We start from the raw sequence: 19,069 nt of genomic DNA, 5'->3' as shown, positions 1-19,069 counted from the left end.
CTTTTTTATTTTTACGCCAGACAGGAATGTACAATTGTTGTAGTTCATCCATGCGGTCTCTAAATGTCTGCTATTGCCCATCCACAGTCAACCAATCTATCCTAGCCAATTCACGCCTCATACCTTCAAAGTTACCCTTCTTTAAGTTCTGGACCATGGTCTCTGAATTAACTGTTTCATTCTCCATCCTAATGCAGAATTCCATCATATTATGGTCACTCTTCCCCAAGGGGCCTCGCACAACGAGATTGCTAATTAATCCTCTTTCATTACATAACACCCAGTCTAAGATGGCCTCCCCCCTAGTTGGTTCCTCGACATATTGGTCTAGAAAACCATCCCTTATGCACTCCAGGAAATCCTCCTCCACCGTATTGCTTCCAGTTTGGTTAGCCCAATCTATGTGCATATTAAAGTCACCCATGATAACTGCTGCACCTTTATTGCATGCACCCCTAATTTCCTGTTTGATGCCCTCCCCAACATCACTACTACTGTTTGGAGGTCTGTACACAACTCCCACTAATGTTTTTTGCCCTTTGGTGTTCTGCAGCTCTACCCATATAGATTCCACATTATCCAAGCTGATGTCCTTCCTAACTATTGCATTAATCTCCTCTTTAACCAGCAATGCTACCCCACCTCCTTTTCCTTTTGTTCTATCCTTCCTGAATGTTGAATACCCCTGGATGTTGCACTGGAGTAGCACTTACCACTATCTGTAACACTGTGAAAGTGGCCATACAATCTAATGTATTCACTCTGTGAAAGCATTTCTGCAGTTAAATAAACAGTCCAACTTGCATATTGCCCTGTATTTATAACAAAAACTTTTTGGACATAAAGTTATTACCATGAAAGAACATGCACCTACCTTTAGAAAGTAAAATAATTTCTGACTTTCTTGTTTTCATTAAAAATATAATTTCTAAGTGTGTAGAATTGGCTCGTTGAAAAACATGGCCACTACAAGCATAGCTAAAAATTCAGTGCTAATATAAAAACGTATACTGCGGATGCTGGAATCTGAAATAAAAACAGAAAATGCTGGAAATCTTAGCGGGTCAGGCAGCATCTGTGGAGAGAGAAACAGAGTGAATGTTTCAGGTCGATGATTCTTCATCAGAACTGGTGAATGTTTGAAATGAACAGATTCTTAAGGAGCACTGAAAGCGGGAGGTAAGGAAAGAACAAAAGGGAAAGTCTGAATAGGATGGAAGAGAGGAGAGAGTAGAGAGACAAAGGGGATGATGGGCCGACTTGAGATGGTAATGGCAGAAGTTAGAAAGAGATTAGTCTAGATAGTTCTCCTCTTCGGCGGGGCCCGCCCGAACACTTCCTCGACGGCGGGGCCCGCCCGAACACTTCCTCGACGGCGGGGCCCGCCCGAACACTTCCTCGACGGCGGGGCCCGCCTGAACAGCTCCACTATGGCGGGGCCCGCCCGAACACTTCCTCGACGGCGGGGCCCGCCTGAACAGCTCCACTATGGCGGGGCCCACTCGAACAGCTCCACCACGGCGGGGCCCCACCCGACGACGTCATCGACGGGGCCGGTGACCCAAACAGCTCCTTGGAGAGCAACACCTCCACCCCGCTTTTCTGACGTTCTGAAATCCGGAAATACCCAAACCTGTGCTCAGGTGTTTCTGGATTTGTGACGTCAGAAAGACAATTGAAAGTCCGGAAAAGCCCGGAACACGGAACGGCCTCGGTTCTAGATTCTCGACGTTGCACCTGTACTAAAAATTCAGTGATTTGCTTTGTTGTGGAAAAATATTTCCGAGACTGTATAATATATATAAAGAGAGGTTTATTAAATCGGAGACAAAGCTTTGGGAGAAGTGTTAAAGACCGCTGTCTTTGAACCATCTTCTCAAATTGGTATCTGCAGTGAAGTCCTTTTATCTTACAAATTACGTCACTTTACAACACATGCTTTAGCACTACAAAGCTTTGACTTATCGAAGGCTAAGCTTTTGATATATAACCCATCCTGAATTGTGACAGGGCAGTATAAACAAGTGCAGGCTTTTGACACCGGTATAAATAAACATACCTAGCACTTAACTATCGAGTGTTCATTATCTCACTTTCCAATCTTCATCATTAACTCAAGGCCAGCATACCTTAAAGTCGAACTGTTTTTTTTATATAATGCATTAAATTGTCCCTTACAAAATTCATTAAAGGGGAAAATAAAACAAATGTTTGGTCCCGTATACTAGTCCAGTATATGTCCAAAATTCCGCTCCAACAATATTCCCCCTTTTGGTCCTGGAGGATGTTTACAAAATCCAGATGACCACAATGATATTCGTCCTTTGGGGTATGTTACTTCCCTGATGTTCCGTATATCCACCTTGCCTGTAGCTCTAGGCTACCCTTCAAAGATAGTGGTCGGTGTCATTGTCGTCTGTTTCTTCATCCTTGGTGTCTTCAGGTATTTCCATCAGGTGTGCTTCTTCTTCGGCGATTACACTGGCTACTGGCATCAGTCAAGCCATCATAACTTTACAGCAGATATTAAAACACCCGATAATCAGGCAGCAAGTAATTATTATTACAACCAGAATAATTACTCCATGCATAAAATAGGACCCCCAGGATCCCCCTAACAGCCAGTCAAATCAGCCAGATCCTCCTGCTGTCGTGGATAACTTCTTTACCTCCCTTCTTATGTGATCAGCGAGGTTGGTTATGTTTTCTGAATTATCGGGAATGTAAGTGCAACATTCAGCTCCAATTAAGGCACACTGTGCGTATGGCTACCATTTCAGCCGTTATGCCCTCCATTGCTTCAGCAGTGTCGTTAACTATCTGTTCCAGTACCCTCTCTAGGTTAGGTAATTCATCCATGGTACGTCCTATCCCGAATGGGAGCATCATGACCCCAAATAGCCTCTCTACCGGGGTAAGATCTCGTCTTAGTCGACCTGGTGTCTGTACTTCTGCTAAAGTACGTACCCGTCTGACAAAAAGCGACCACATATCCCAAATAACAGGATCCGCTCCAGTTCTGAGGCAACCAGGGGTAGGCCTTATGCCTGCACACAAAATAAGTGCCATTGTATGCTGTTAGATTCGATCCCAATCTCTATCTCAGCCCCCGTCGCCACCTAATCAAGGTCCCAGTCCTGGCTACGTGTCTGATTCTTCAAACCCTCTATTTCAAAGAACCCCTGGTTTGTGTTTCACTGGCTATTATGTTCCACCTGGCGAGGTTAAAGTATCCTGCTACAAAATCTGTTTCCTCACCGGTCAGGTTTCTAGTGAAACAAATGTCAGCGGTGGGCCTTCCAACTCCTGAGGTGTTGGTCAAAACCAGGAACGGGGTCGTACTGACCTATTGTATTCCGGCTGGTACCATCCGTTAATGCATCCAAAAGGTAACCCCCCCCCAATCTCCACGTTTCTTTATCCCCACTCTGGTTCCAAGTATCATTTACTTCCCCTGTACCATTTTGTCGCATTACCCAATCTGCTACTTCCGAAATGTTAAGGGAGATTGACCTCAAAGGGATGCCTCCTTTGCTATGTATGGGGATGTGCGAACATACCCAGCAACTGGAAAAGTTCTAATTTTTCGCATAAACATACGACATGTACAAAAAGGTATTCACATGTAACTCTCGTTTTGGTCTAGCTAGCAGGCTGGACCCAACACGAACTATTATAATCGCACCGATCGCAATATATAGTTTCATCATCTTATTACTCTATATTTAACAAATAGTCAAAGGCAAAATGGCCGTATGGCTTGCTTGAAGAATCTCTCGCTGTCAATCTGTAAATAGACAAACAACAACAACTAATACGTGTGCTAAACGGCTGGTTCAAAAACCTTAAGCTGGGTCCAATGCTTCCATTGTCCGTTCCCTTTAACATCGATGCAGTCACAAGTGTCCTTGCTGATTATAACCTCATACGGTCCTTTTTGGGGCAAACCCCGGTTTTCCCGGGAGGACCCTTACCATAACGCGACTTCCCGCCAACGGGACTTCAGGAGCTTTGTAAGCTCTGCTTCCGCGTCTCTTTCTTCCTGATTGTCCCTAACTAATTTACGCATCCCTTTTAATTGAGTACTTAGTTCCAAAACATACCGTTTTATTTTGTCTTTTAATGGGCCTACATCGGCCCCCCCTGTTATGATGTTCTCTGGTAATTGCATCGCCCTTCCTGTCATTAGTTCATAAGGAGTTAATCCGGTTGTCCGGTTTGTCGTGGCTCTTAACTTCATCAATATAATGGGTAATACTTCTGTCCACGTTTTTCCTGACGTTTGCATGGCCTTTGCCAGGGCGTTCTTAAGGGTACGGTTCATGCGCTCTACCATCCCAGAACTCTGCGGGTGGTAGGAGATGTGGAATTTTTGTTTTATGCCCATCAACTGGCATATTGTTTTTACAATTTTTTTTCCCGTGAAGTGGGTGCCTTGGTCAGAATATCCTTGCCACTGTTGAGGCAGTGCAATCACGTGTGGGGAAAGCTTCCACCCACTGGGTAAATTGATCTATAATCACTAGGCAATATCTTTTTCCATTTGTACATGTTCCCATGGCCCCCATGGACGGGGCTGGTGTCCCATTTTAATTTTAATGGGCATGCCTGGATTATTTAGCAATATCTCTCCCCATCCCCTTCCACCACCAATCTCTCCCAAGACTCCCGGTCATGGCCTCTCGTCCTGAATGGGACAGGCCATGATGCAACTCCAATAAGGTATTCTGTATGCATTCAGGCGCCATTACCTTGTCATTTAGTCTCCAAACGTTATCCTTCCCTTGCGTTGCGCCCTGCTTTGTCCACATACCTATTTCCTCCTCAGAAGTGTCCTGGTGTAGTTTCTCAATACTTATCAGTTCGTCTCGGGCCCCAGCGGCACTGACTTAATTTTAATAATTTAAAATCATTATCAATGGAGAGTGTTTTTTTTTCTTCAAATTCTTTTTTTTTCAATTTAGTAAGTTATGTCTTTATCCATCGCAAACACCCCTTCTCCCCCATGCTGTCATATAATCGTGTACTACCCCGAATGCATATCTACTGTCCGTATAGATATTAACAATCTTATTTTCCGATAATTCTAGTGCCCGGGTGAGAGCTACCAGTTCTGCCACTTGAGCTGACGATCCCCCATTAATTCGCCCTGATTCAACTGTCTCTAGATCCTGGTTAACTACGGCCCATCGGAACGAAGTAGTCCCTCTACGTATTTTCGTGAGCCGTCCACAAACAAGGTTTGTTCTGCGGTTTGAAGGGGGGCGTCTTTTATTCTATCCTCTTCCATATCCTCACATACCTCTTCGCAAAAGTGGGGTTCCCCTTCACCCATCATACCTTCTGCGGGGTTGTTTCCTACATCCCTAATTATGGTTACCGCTTTGTTGGGTGTTAAGAGGACTGCTTCCCACTTTGCCCGTCTCATATTAGATACAGTTCTCAGTTTTCCTGTGTTTAACATTTCTACCAATGTGTGTTTAGTGTGGAGAATGATGTTTCCAGTCATCACCACAGGCTCGCTTAATTTTTACCACCCAAGCTGCGCAATCTAGCGCGGCTATACATCTGGATAACCCAGTCACCACCGAGCTTTCGGTGGTAGAGTAATAGGCTATAGGTCTCCTTTTATCAGGGATAAAGTTCCGGCTGTAATTAAAGAGGCCCAGTATCTTCCTCACCCCCCTTACCGTTACTGGTCTAGGCATGTCCTCGACAGCCTTTTTCCTATCCGAGGGCATTTCTTTCAGCCCCTTGAGAGGCAGTACCCTAGGTACAGGACTTGGGATTTCCCTACCTGGGCCTTTTTGGGGAGTTAGTGGTGCTAACTGTTTCTTTTAAGATACCCTTTTCCACTAGCCCTTTTACTATTTCTACAACCGCTGTTCTAGCTTCAGGTCTTATAGGGTATTGTGGCAAGTCCCCCTTTTCTGCCCTCCTCCTGTTCCTGTGGCAGAGACCTTTTCCTGCTTTATCTTTTTCTTTTCTAAACTGCTAAAGGTTACTGTTTTAGCCTTTTTCAAAAGTCCCTTTTACACCTTCACAGATAGCTCACCACTCGCCCAGGAGTTTGACCTAATCCCTGAAGGTATTTCTAAATTTAAAACTTTTTTTTTTAAACTGAGCTAGAAGCTTTCGTGTCAAGGTTTTACACAAAGGAAAATGGGAGCGTTTTAAAAGGCATTCTTTATCTCATTCCTGGACTAAATTTATGTCTTTCAACCCAATTGCATGTTTTCTTTCGACAAGTAAGTAAGCGTGTCAAATTCTTTTTTTTTACTACCGGGACCATGTATTTTTATCTTTTACTCAACAAACCTATCCTTTGTGCATTTCCTAGCTCCGTAACTTATCATCCGAATATATCCACACCTTCGTTTCTAACTTAAAATGTAATACCATAAGGCTCACAGTTTCTTAAACTTCCCACATACAGGACAACACTACGAAGGGTTAAAAAAAAACATTTCACTGTTTGAAAAGAGTGGGTGGAGCTAAAACAGGCAGGCAACTCCACACCTTCTTAAAACAGGCTTTCATTCATTCCACAGTCAAAATTACTCGAGTACTCTCTTCATTCAAAATAGACACTCACAAAAGTCTCTCTTCATTCAACAAAGCTTATGTCTGGATCCATATTTCACTTAAGATAGTCACTATCAGCTTTTTTTATGGCATTACGTAATTACGCAAGTTACAATTAATGATAGGAATTAATTAATGACCCAGGCAGCCCGCGTTTTACATTCCCTTCCTTACCTTCCATGTTCGCCAGTCTCGGACGTTTCCCTTTGTTTCTGTAATACTCACGGCCACGACTACTCTGTGGAGACCCTTTGTCTTCGCAACAAAGCTAGCGTGTTTCCTTACCACCGGAGTTTTCGGCTCTAGGTTGGATCGATCAGTTCCCTTCCGCACCGACCTTATTTACTAAAGGGACAACTCAAACTGGTTAGTCATCCTCTTCCCGCTATCTCTTTACTCGTATCTTATACACTATCCCGTCGTGCCCGTACACCTCTCTTTTCAGTCTCTAACACCAGATTCCAGATACTGTCTTAAGTGATCACGTCTGATAGACAGTATCCTGTCGTGATGCCATTTTGTTGTGGAAAAATATTTCCGAGACTGTATAATATATATAATATATATATAAAGAGAGGTTTATTAAATCGGGGACAAAGCTTTGGGAGAAGTGTTAAAGACCCCTGTCTTTGAACCATCTTCTCAAATTGGTATCTGCAGTGAAGTCCTTTTATCTTACAAATTACGTCACTTTACAACACATGCTTTAGCACTACAAAGCTTTGACTTATCGAAGGCTAAGCTTTTGATATATAACCCATCCTGCATTGTGACAGGGCAATATAAACAAGTGCAGGCTTTTGACACCGGTAAACAAACATACCTAACACTTAACTATCTAGCGTTCATTATCTCACTTTCCAATCTTCATCATTAACTCAAGGCCAGCATACCTTAAAGTCTAACTTTTTTTTAATATAATGCATTAAATTGTCCCTTACAAAATTCATTAAAGGGGAAAATAAAACAAATGTTTGGTCCCGTATACTAGTCCAGTATATGTCCAAAAATCCGCTCCAACAGCTTAGTGGTTGTTGTCCAGTTTGCTGGTTCCTAATCAATAGTGGTTGTTTTTTCTACCTCTAGACCTTTGAGCAAATCGGTGTAGTTAATGTAATGGATTGGGGCTACTTGATGCTACAGACACTCTTGGCGTGATGCAAACGAGACACAAGACTTGTAGTTATATAGAAGGAAGATCATTTTTGATCAGGATTGCGTAACAGAGTTTAAAATTGGCAATATGCAAAAAGAAATGTTGCACTACCTCAAAGATTTAGAGGATTCAATCCTAGGGACCCTGGGAGGAGGGTAGGAGGGGCACAGGAAGAAAGGAAGGAAAAAGAAAATACAAGGAAAGGCACTAATAAAAACTTGCACAACTTTTCTCACTTTTCATTTTATTCCATTGCTTAAATTATAGCAGTCAGTTTAAGAACCAGAAAACATACTAATGGTATTAACACTCAACTGCATTGTTAAATGAAAGCAGCACTTATCTCTTGTCTGTAATACTGTATGTGAACATGACCATACAATCTAATGTACTCACACTGTGAAAGCATTTCTGCAGTCAAATAAACAGTCCAACTTGCATTCTAATAATTTAAATGTAACAGGGATTCAAACGAAGGTTAATCAGAAACATCAAATCTATAACCTATTAAATTTTACATTGTAACCATTATATTTTTAACCGAAAACACCAGAGAGTGGCATATTGCCCTGTATTTATATTCAAAATCCATTTGTTATAAAGTTATTACCATGAAAGAACAAGCACCTACCCTGTAGAGTTTGAGGTAGCCTATTTGATGCTGCAGTTTCAGGTTGGGCAAAATTAGGAGAACATTTTCACCGTTTAAATATTTGACACAATAGCCTCAATAGGAATCCGCCCCATTCCCCCATGATGGGCAGGAGAAGGGGGTTAAAAAGTTTAAAGAGGGGAACATGTCCCCAACTTGCTGCATATGCGAGAGCAGAGACAGTTCATTAACATATTAAATCAGGCTCCCACAATACAATTGGGAGCCTGATTTAAATTTAACAGGTGCTGTGTGGGTTTCCCAGGGCTCAAGAGACAGGAGCTGCCGACTCAAAAAAGGTAATGGCCTTTTACAGCACACCTTGAGGGACAGGAAGAGTAGGGGTGCTTCACCTGACCCCTCACGGAAGCCTTTGGTCTCTCTCCCCCCCGCCGCAATCGCAGACCTACCTCCCTCCAGCCCCACTCTCGCGCTCCCTCCCATGTTTGGCAACCTATACCACCCCCCCACCCAAGCTCCAATCTCTCGCCCCCTCCCCCCTCCAGATTGCCAGGGACTGTCCCCAAGGTCCACAACTGCGACCTTCTGCCTGGTTTTCCCACCTGGCAGCCAGTCAACTGGTCAAATTGGTCAGTTGCTGGGCAGGAAATGGGGGAAAAAAATTATAACGACGTCCTGCTCGTAAATTCTCCACAGCACCGGCCTTGCTGGATTTTACCCAGACTACCACGCTTCCATGTAAATATTGGGGCAAATGTCGTTTGAAAGTAAAAGAATTAACTTATAAAGTACTTCAAAATCAAGAACTTGCACTTTTATAGTACCTTTCACGTAACAAAAAGCACTTTAAGGGGGAAATGAGAGCAACCCAACAGTAGGATACGGAAATATGGGGAGGTGCCTGAAAGCAGAATCAAAGAAGTAGGTTAAATGTGGGGAGAATGGTAGCAAAGCAGTGGGGTTTATGGAATGACTTCCACGGAGCAGGGGAAAAATGGCTGAAGGCCGTGGTACAGTAGAAGTGGGAAGGACGGGCCGGGACGGAATACCATAGATTAGAGTCAGAAGAGAGAAAACTACTCGGGTGTAAGGTTGAAGAAGATTACATAGGTAGGGAGAAGTGATGTTATGGGAGCTATTAATAAGGAGAGAATTTTAAAGTCAATGAGCAGGGGCCGAATCACCATTGGAGGTCAACAAGCAATGGAAGTGATAAGAGTGTCGCATTTAGTCAGAATATGATACAAGTGGCAGAGTACAGGAAAAGTTGGGGTTTGCATAGGATAGAGCTCCAGAGTCTAGTAAAGAGTGTGTTAGAGAAATCATGCTGCAAGCTGACAAAAACCTGGAGATGGGTTTCAGGGATGGTGCCGTGAGCTAGGGATGTAGACTAACGATGCTGCAAAGTAAAAGTAGACAGGGTTGATGATGGAACTGGATGTTGGTCTGAAAGTCAGCTCAGATTCAAACAGGATAGTTGAATTGTTGCGTTCCGAGAAAAGCAGTTTCTGGTGAAAACCAAATACGATGGCCTCATTCTTAGAACCGAAGAAGAACAATAAAGGTTTACAGCATAAGAGGGAGGTCATTTGGGGTCTGTGCCAGCTCTATACGACAACAATACAAAAGTAATCCCACTGCCCTGTTATGTATATTTATGTGCTTCAAATGTTTATCCAATTTCACCTTAAAAGATGCAATGGTTTCTGTCTCAGCTACTGTGGTAAAACATTTCAAACTCCAACAACCTTCTTCAGAAATAAATTTCTCTTAACCTCACTTCTCACTCCATTAGTGACAATTTCAAATAAATAACCATTATTATTGACTCCCCAGTGAGACAAGTTAGCTTTTCCCCATTTATTCTATCAAGGCCTTCATAATTGTAATGCCACTGTTGAGCTGGAGAAAATTTTGGGTCATTGGGTACTGAATATGAGACAGCACAGTGATAGCTGTGGAATTAAGGATGGTGGGGGAAAAGCAAAATGGAGTGTCCTCATACATATGGGAGCCAATCCAGTGCTTGCAGATATATCACCAAGGAGCAACATCTAAATGAAATATAGAAGGGGGCAGAGGACAGCTTTTGAGAAGCCATTTATGATGCAGAAATGGGGGGGAATCACAGCTGTGTTGGGATTGTAGGAGTGGAGCCTTGATTTGGCAGTGCAAGAGAGATGAACCATAGAGAGCTGATGGAGCAGGATCCATAGGAGGTGAAGTACTAGCTGTGTTAGAAAGGTAGCGAATGGGACCATGATACAAAGGGGCACAGAAAAGAGCTGCTATAGGAGGATGGAGTGATCGATCATGTCAAGGGCCACAGAGTGGTTGAGGAGAATGAAGAGGGAAAGCACATTGTGATCGCAATTGCACTGGACATCAACGAAAAATGCCTGATCATTTTTACAGTTAGTGAAATATGGTCCATCCAAATCATGTATTACAGGTGTCAGCCAAGTTAACATGCCTAGAGAAGTCATTAGCATTTGATCACATATGTACATCTTTAAAGCCGTCTTTTTACCGTACGTCTTTACAATTACATTTCAGCTACATCATCTGAGATGCCATACAACGCCAATACTCTTCTGGTGGCAAAATAAAATTAAAATGTCACATAAGTCAACACTATATTTTACAGTAGTCCATTCAGGAAATAAAACAAATATTTTTCCTGCCATGATCTTTCAGAGAGGTAATTTGTGTATGTATTGACTGACTATATAGTATATGGGATAAAAACAAAAACGCCATCCAATACAGCCTGGCCCCAAAGGACCTTTACAGGCTTGAACTCGAGAACTAATTGCTGCAAACTCAATGGAAAAATCAACCGTTAGCAAGACCTGCCTGATTTTCCCATTTAAAATCAGTTGTCTCTGTTCTCTCCCCATCTCCTGCCCCGTCTCACTTTTTATTTCTTTGTTTTCAAATTAACTCCTAAAATGTTATTTTCATATACAAGGCTAAAAGAGCAGCCTGTCCAACACCACAACTGTACAATGCCTGGAAGAAACATGATAGTGTTCGATACTTAGGGGGCAGTTCCAACATTATTTTATTTTACATAAGGGGGAGGAAAAAAAGTGAATTTCTGCATTCATCACATGAGAAATGTCAGTGCTGTGGAATGGAACATTTCCATTATAGGCACCTAGAGTTAGCACCGAACATTTCTAAGTCAAGTATTGCATATGCTAATGCCAAGTAAAACCCATGCCACTCTGCTTCAACAATGTGACTCAATCTCAAAACATCATCCTTTCATCAGAGTGCAACATGTTTCTGTTTTCCACAACAGTCCTTCCTGCTGTCAGCCCATGTTCCCAGAAACTGTGTTTAAGACTGGGTAACATTATTTCATTTAGGACCTTTGCTGCTCGTACACAGATGTGACTGTCACCCTACCAATCTGGTTGCAATTTGAACCTTGACCCCAAAGGTGAAAAGGACAGTGTCCTAACCCACTGCCATGCCCAAAGAAAACAATAACCAAATAAATCAGCCTCAATCTGTATCCTGCATGATTGTTATGAATACAATTTACAAAAAACTTCATTGTGTTCAGAAGCGGTAAATGACAAAGGCAGGTTTTGCCAAAAATGGGTGAAGAATAAAAACATTTTGGAATCCATAAAAAAGTTATAGTGCAGTTGATGAAACCAAGAGAGAAACTAATAATAAAGTATGTTAGCTAGTCAGAATTAGAATCCATCATTATGCTCCAAATTATTCATAATGAACTCTTCCTTTTTTTTTTTAAATGACAATGTTGGCAGGTCCTACGTTGTTAAGAATTTATATGAAAGCAAGACAAGTTGTTTCTATTGACATGTTAAAACAGGAAAGTTGCAGTAGAAAATGAAATACCCATAATGTAAACATGTTCAATGTGTTTCCTCATAATTATGTGAAAAGTAAAAAAAAAATGGAAGCACCTAAAGCAAAGTTCAAATAATATACATATTAAAAAGTGCTACTTCACAACATAAATTTAGTACTTAGTTTAGTTATTCAAAAATCAGAATTATATTCAATAACATTTGGATTACAGTTGATCGCACAATTTGATCCAGGACCCCTGCACCTCAGGAACCTAGGACCCAGTGACTTATCAACTAATATATAAATTGATTTTCTCAACACTGGGAGAAAATTAGATGCAATACTGGTAAATTAAATTAGCTCCATGCATTTGTGTGACCCAAAAGCCTTAAATTTCTCCAATTCTGAAAGAGTGTATTTTTTAGCAAGCCAATCATACAATTAAATAAAGCACAGCAAGTCAATCACAGACTGTAGTGGTTCTTAAAAGCCGATGAATGATTCCAAATTAATGGAACAAAGTTCCAACTTGGTTCTCTACGTTGTTCCTTCAGTTGGTGCCCTCCGTACACGTGCTGATTTGGGTCTGTGCCGAGGAGGTGTGGGTGGCGAGTCCCCTACGCTTTCTGTCTCTGATGTTTCAGTGTCTCCCTGCAGTGAGCTGGTGTCGCCTACCAGTTCACGAAGGAATTTGAACTTGGACAGGAACAGCTGCCATACCACATACCAACCTAGAAAGCAACACAAAACAATTGATTATTCAAGACAGTGAACCAACTACTCAGAGTTAAGATTTATAACACTTGCTGCATCTGCAGGATAAGTGTTTGTAACTCAATTGCAGCAGAACTGTGCGATAACACTTAAGAGGTTTTATTGCATCATGATGTCTTGAAGACTGGGTAAGACATAAAAATGTACAACTGCCTTCAGTATACAACTGGAGTTCATAGAATCACGGAATCGTAAGCACAGAGGCTGTTTGGCCCATTGTACCTGCTCTTTGAAAGAGCAAACCATTTTCATATTTGAACCCTGCTCCCTAGGAATCCGCTAATGGGGAACGTTTCTGGGTATCTTTAAATTACCCCTAACCTCCACGTTCGCTGTCGGAAAGCACTTGGTATGGCACAAGCTGTCCTGTTCTCCAATTCCTACCCCCTCCCCAGCTGAAATCATGAACTTACTGCGGAGCTATCTACACCCCACACAGCGTGGGTTGGGGTGTCAACACCTGCCAGTCAAAGTCTTAGTTCAAAGAGGATGATCAAACCCCTTCACCCACACCCAAACACATTATGCACTTTGGGTAGCCTGGTGGAATTGAGACAATCCCTTTAAACTAACCAATTACGATACCATGTTTAAACAGAGAAAGAGCAAGAGCTGCCACACTCTTCAGGGTAAACTGCAAGAGTAGTCACTGTTGTAATGTAAATCATGGTCAGCAAGATATGGATCCCCTGGGCAATGTATCCTGACACTCCAGTTAGCAAAATCTTCAAGTATTTTTAATTCATTCTTGGGATGTGGGCATCGCTGGCAAGGCCACCTTTTCATGCGGTTCCCTAGTTAGGCCGAGGAGGTAGCGGTGAGTCGTCTTCTTAGACTGCTGGTAGCAGTTTGATATAACTGAGCGGCTTGCAAGACCACTTCAAAGAGTCAACCACGTTGCTGTAGGACTGGATTCACGTATAGGCCAGACCAGGCAAGGACAACTTTCTCCCTAAAGGACTTTGGTGAACCAGTTGGATTTTTACAACAATCCGTCACATTTACTGATACCTGCTTTTTATTTCTAGATTGTTTTAACATGAATTTAAATTCTCAAACTGCCATGGTGGGATTTGAGCTCACATTCTCTGGATTATTAGTCTAGGCTTCTGGATTACTAATCCAATAACATAACCTCTACACTACCAGTTAAAATGGGAGAGAGGTGTTAGAATGGGACAGAGTTCACATGCCACTTTCAGTTGCAATGACATGAGGATTTCACAGTATTACTTGTTGATAATTAATTGGGATGCAGAATAATCAGAAGGATGAGAAGCAGAATATCATAATCTGGAAAATGGCACCTGCCCTCCCAATTCCCCATCAAAACACCCTCCATGGCCTCCCTCTCTGGGTTTTTGGAGAGCTTACTCCTCATAGGGGGTGAAAGATAGATATGTGGGGGTTTGTTAATTGGGGTTATGGATTGTCTGTTCCTTTTAAAATAAACAAAAATGAGAATTTCCTCTGGTTAGCCTGCGATACAGTAAAAGCCAAGTGTCCGCGCATTATGGGCATGATGGTATGTGCATGCACAAAACAATTAATTTCAATATAAAGCTTTTATTGGGGTGATTGCACATAAGGTCAGGAGTGAATAAATACCTCCAGGTGAAGGCTAGGGCTGTAAAAGATACTGTGCTGTCTCCTGAGAATTGATAGTAAGCAATTTAAGAACTTTAACACAGCGTAAGGGAAGGTCACAGTAAATGGCAAACATGTTTAATACTATGCATTCTTTGAGGGCATGGCTGATTCCTCTTACCTTACCTGACCTAAGTATGATTGTTTTTTTAGCCATGAATTGTTATGCATCTGATGGTCTCACTGGTTCTGACTACCCTAGCCACTTCCTTCCATCCTCATTCGAAGGTTTGATGGAGAACCTTCACTACTCTATCCCAAAGAGAGCTTCCCTCCTCTGCCTGACTTCTTTCAGCAAAGATTCTGCAGTTGCCTTGCTGAATCTTACAGCTCTCTGCTTTCCTGTAAACCTCAGTGATGTTCTTTGAGAAGAAAACTTTCAGATCTGCTGCACAATAGATTTTCTGTGTACCGCTAAACAGCAGAAGCAGCATGCTATTGACAAGACTAAGCGATCCCACAATCAACGGATCAGATCAATGCTCTGCAGTCCTGCCATATTCAGTTGGGAATGGTGGTGGACAATTAAACAACTAACAGGAGGAGGCGGCTCTATGAATATCCCCATCCTCAATGATGGTGGAGCCCAGCACATGAATGCAAAAAAGGCTGAAGTGTTTGCAACCATCTTCTGCCAGAAGTGCCGAATGGATGATCTATCTCAGGCTCCTACTGAGGTCCCCACCATAACAGATGTCAGTCTTCCCGTCTTGTGACAATTGGAACTGGTGCTCTCCACTCTCTCTCCTGTGACAATTGGAACTGGTGCTCTCCACTCTCCCGTCCTGCGACAGTTGGAACTGGTGCTCTCCACTCTCTCTCCTGTGACAATTGGAACTGGTGCTCTCCATTCTCTCTCCTGTGACAATTGGAACTGGTGCTCTCCACTCTCTCTCCTGTGACAGTTGGAACTGGTGCTCTCCACTCTCTCTCCTGTGACAGTGGGAACTGGTGCTCTCCACTCTCTCTCCTGTGACAGTGGGAACTGGTGCTCTCCACTCTCTCCTGTGTCAATTGGAACTGGTGCTCTCCACTCTCTGTCCTGTGACAGTGGGAACTGGTGCTCTCCACTCTCTCTCCTGTGACAGTGGGAACTGGTGCTCTCCACTCTCTCTCCTGTGACAGTGGGAACTGGTGCTCTCCACTCTCTCTCCTGTGAAGGTTGGAACTGGTGCTCTCCACTCTCTCCTGTGTCAATTGGAACTGGTGCTCTCCACTCTCTCTCCTGTGACAGTGGGAACTGGTGCTCTCCACTCTCTCTCCTGTGACAGTTTGAACTGGTGCTCTCCACTCTCTCTCCTGTGACAGTGGGAACTGGTGCTCTCCACTCTCTCTCCTGTGTCAATTGGAACTGGTGCTCTCCACTCTCTGTCCTGTGACAGTTGGAACTGGTGCTCTCCACTCTCTCTCCTGTGACGGTTGGAACTGGTGCTCTCCACTCTCTGTCCTGTGACAGTTGGAACTGGTGCTCTCCACTCTCTGTCCTGTGACAGTTGGAACTGGTGCTCTCCACTCTCCCGTCCTTATATATATCAGTAATTAACTTTTAGCATTGTTGTTGCCAATTTAAGTGTATCTAAGGGTTAAGTCATGGCAGGGAGAGCTCGGCCACGTGTTATGCTCCTCCTGTACTATGTGGGAAGTCAGGAACACTTCCGGTGTTCCTGATGACTACGTGTGCGGGAAGTGTGTCTGCCTCCAGCTCCTGACGGACCGCGTTTCGGAGCTGGAGCTGCGGGTGGATTCACTCTGGAGCATGCACAATGCTGAGAATGACGTGAATAGCACGTTTAGTGAGTTGGTCTTACCACAGGTAAAGAGTCCACAGCCAGATAGGGAATGGAAGACCAACAGGAAGAGCAGTGCAAGGAAGATAGTGCAGGGGTCCCCTGCGGTCATCCCCCTGCAAAACAGATACACCACTTTGGGTACTGTTGAGGGGGATGACTCATCGGGGGAGAGCAGCAGCAGCCAAGTTCATGGCACTGTGGCTGGCTCTGCTGCACAGGAGGGCAGGAGAAAGAGTGGGAGAGCGATAGTGATAGGGGATTCAATTATAAGGGGAATAGATAGGCGTTTCTGCGGCCGCAACCGGGACTCCAGGATGGTATGTTGCCTCCCTGGTGCAAGGGTCAAGGATGTCTCAGAGCGGGTGCAGGACATTCTGAAAAGGGAGGGTGAACAGCCAGTTGTCGTGATGCATATAGGTAACAACGATATAGGTAAAAAATGGGATGAGGTCTTACGAGACGAATTTAGGGAGCTAGGAGTTAAATTAAAAAGTAGGACCTCAAAAGTAGTAATCTCAGGATTGCTACCAGTGCCATGTGCTAGTCAGAATAGGAATCGCAGGATAGCTCAGATGAATATGTGGCTTGAGAAATAGTGCAGAAGGGAGGGATTCAAATTCCTGGGACATTGGAACCGGTTCTGGGGGAGATGGGACCAGTACAAACCGGACAGTCTGCACCTGGGCAGGATCGGAACCAATGTCCTAGGGAGAGTGTTTGCTAGTGCTGTTGGGGGGGGGGGAGTTAACCTAATATGGCAGAGGGATGGGAACCTATGCAGGGAGACAGAGGGAAATAGAAGGGGGGGCAGAAGCAAAAGGTAGAAAGGAGAATAGTAAAAGTGGAGGGCAGAGAAACCCAAGGCAAAAAGCAAAAAGGGCCACATTACAGCAAGATTCAAAAGGGGCAAAGTATGTTAAAAAGACAAGCCTGAAGGCTCTGTGCCTCAATGCGAGGAGTATTCGGAATAAGGTGGATGAATTAACTGCGCAGATAGCAATTAACGGATAGGATGTGATTGGCATCACGGAGAAATGGCTCCAGGGTGACCAAGGCTGGGAACTCAACATCCAAGGGTATTCAGCATTTAGGAAGGATAGACAGAATGAAAAAGGAGGTGCGGTGGCATGCTGGTTAAAGAGGAAATCAATGCAATTGTAAGGAAAGACATTAGCCTGGATGATGTGGAATCGGTATGGGTGGAGCTGCGGAATTCCAAAGGGCAGAAAACGCTAGTGGGAGTTGTGTATAGACCACCAAATAGTAGTAGTGAGGTTGGGGACAGCATCAAACAATAAATAAGGAATGTGTGCAATAAAGGTGCAGCAGTAATCATGGGCGATTTTAATCTACATATAGATTGGGCTAACCTAACTGGTAGCAATGCGGTGGAGGAGGATTTACTGGAGTGTATTAGGGATGGTTTTCTCGACCAATATGTCGAGGACCTAACCAGGGAGCTGGCCATCCTAGACTGGGTGATGTGTAATGAGAAGGGACCTATTAGCAATCTTGTTGTGCGAGGCCCTTTGGGGAAAAGTGACCATAATATGGTAGAATTCCTTAGTAAGATAGAGAGTGACAAAGTTAATTCGGAAACTAGGGTCCTGAATTTAAGGAAAGGTAACTTTGACGGTATGAGGTGTAAATTGGCTAGAATAGACTGGCTAGAAAATGCAGAGGATACTTAAAGGGTTGACGGTGGATAAGCAATGGCAAACATTTAAAGATCACATGGATGAACTTCAGCAATTGTACATCCCTGTCTGGAGTAAAAATAAAACTGGGAAGGTGGCTCAACCATGGCTAATAAGGGAAATTAAGGATAGTGTTAAAACAAAGGAAGAGGCATATAAATTGGCTAGAAAAAGCAATAAACCTGAGGACTGGGAGAAATTTAGAATTCAACAGAGGAGGTCTAAGGGTTTAATTAAGGGGAAAATAGAGTATGAGAGGAAGCTTGCAGGGAACATAAAAACTACTGCAAAAGCTTCTATAAATATGTGAAGAGAAAAAGATTAATAAAGACAAACGTAGGTCCCTTGCAGTTGGATTCAGGTGAATTTATAATGGGGAACAAAGAAATGACAAACTAATTGAACCAATACTTCAGTTCTGTCGTCACAAAGGAAGATACAAATAACCTTCCGAATGTACTAGGGGACAGTGGGTCTAGTGAGAATGAGGAACTGAAAGATATCCTTATTAGGCGGGAAATTGTGTTTGAGAAATTGATGGGATTAAAGGCCGATAAATCTCCGGGTCCTGATAGTCTGCATCCCAGAGTACTTAAGGAAGTGGCCCTAGAAATAGTGGATGCATTGGTGATCATTTTCCAACAATCTATCGACTCTGGATCAGTTCCTATGGACTGGAGGGAAGCTAATGTAACGACACTTTTTTTTTTTAAAAAAGGAGGGAGAGAGAAAGCCGGTAATTATAGACCGGTTAGCCTGACATCAGTAGTGGGGAAAATGTTGGAATCAATCATTAAGGATGAAATAGCAGCCCATTTGGAAAGCAGTGACAGAATCGGACCGAGTCAGCATGGATTTATGAAAGGGAAATCATGCTTGACGAATCTTCTGGAATTTTTTGAGGATGTAACTAGCAGAGTGGACAAGGGAGAACCAGTGCATGTGGTGTATTTGGACTTTCAAAAGGCTTTTGACA

At 43.2% G+C, this 19,069-nt stretch overlaps 1 protein-coding gene across 1 annotated transcript in view; it reads right to left on the bottom strand.

The window, feature by feature from the left end:
* Positions 1-8,883: 8,883 nt before the first annotated feature.
* Positions 8,884-19,069, bottom strand: part of smim13 (small integral membrane protein 13) — a 32,901-nt gene continuing 22,715 nt past the window's right edge. Inside the window, exon 2 of the mRNA XM_070879877.1 lies at positions 8,884-12,916. Within this exon, the coding sequence (XP_070735978.1) occupies positions 12,723-12,916 (194 nt within the window). The 3' untranslated portion in view covers positions 8,884-12,722. The remainder of the gene's footprint in view (positions 12,917-19,069) is intronic.

The sequence above is a fragment of the Pristiophorus japonicus genome, chromosome 5 (assembly GCF_044704955.1).
Source record: "Pristiophorus japonicus isolate sPriJap1 chromosome 5, sPriJap1.hap1, whole genome shotgun sequence".
NCBI lineage: Eukaryota > Metazoa > Chordata > Chondrichthyes > Pristiophoridae > Pristiophorus > Pristiophorus japonicus.
Note: the sequence above shows the minus strand (reverse complement) of the source record. Positions and strands in the feature narration are given on the sequence as shown.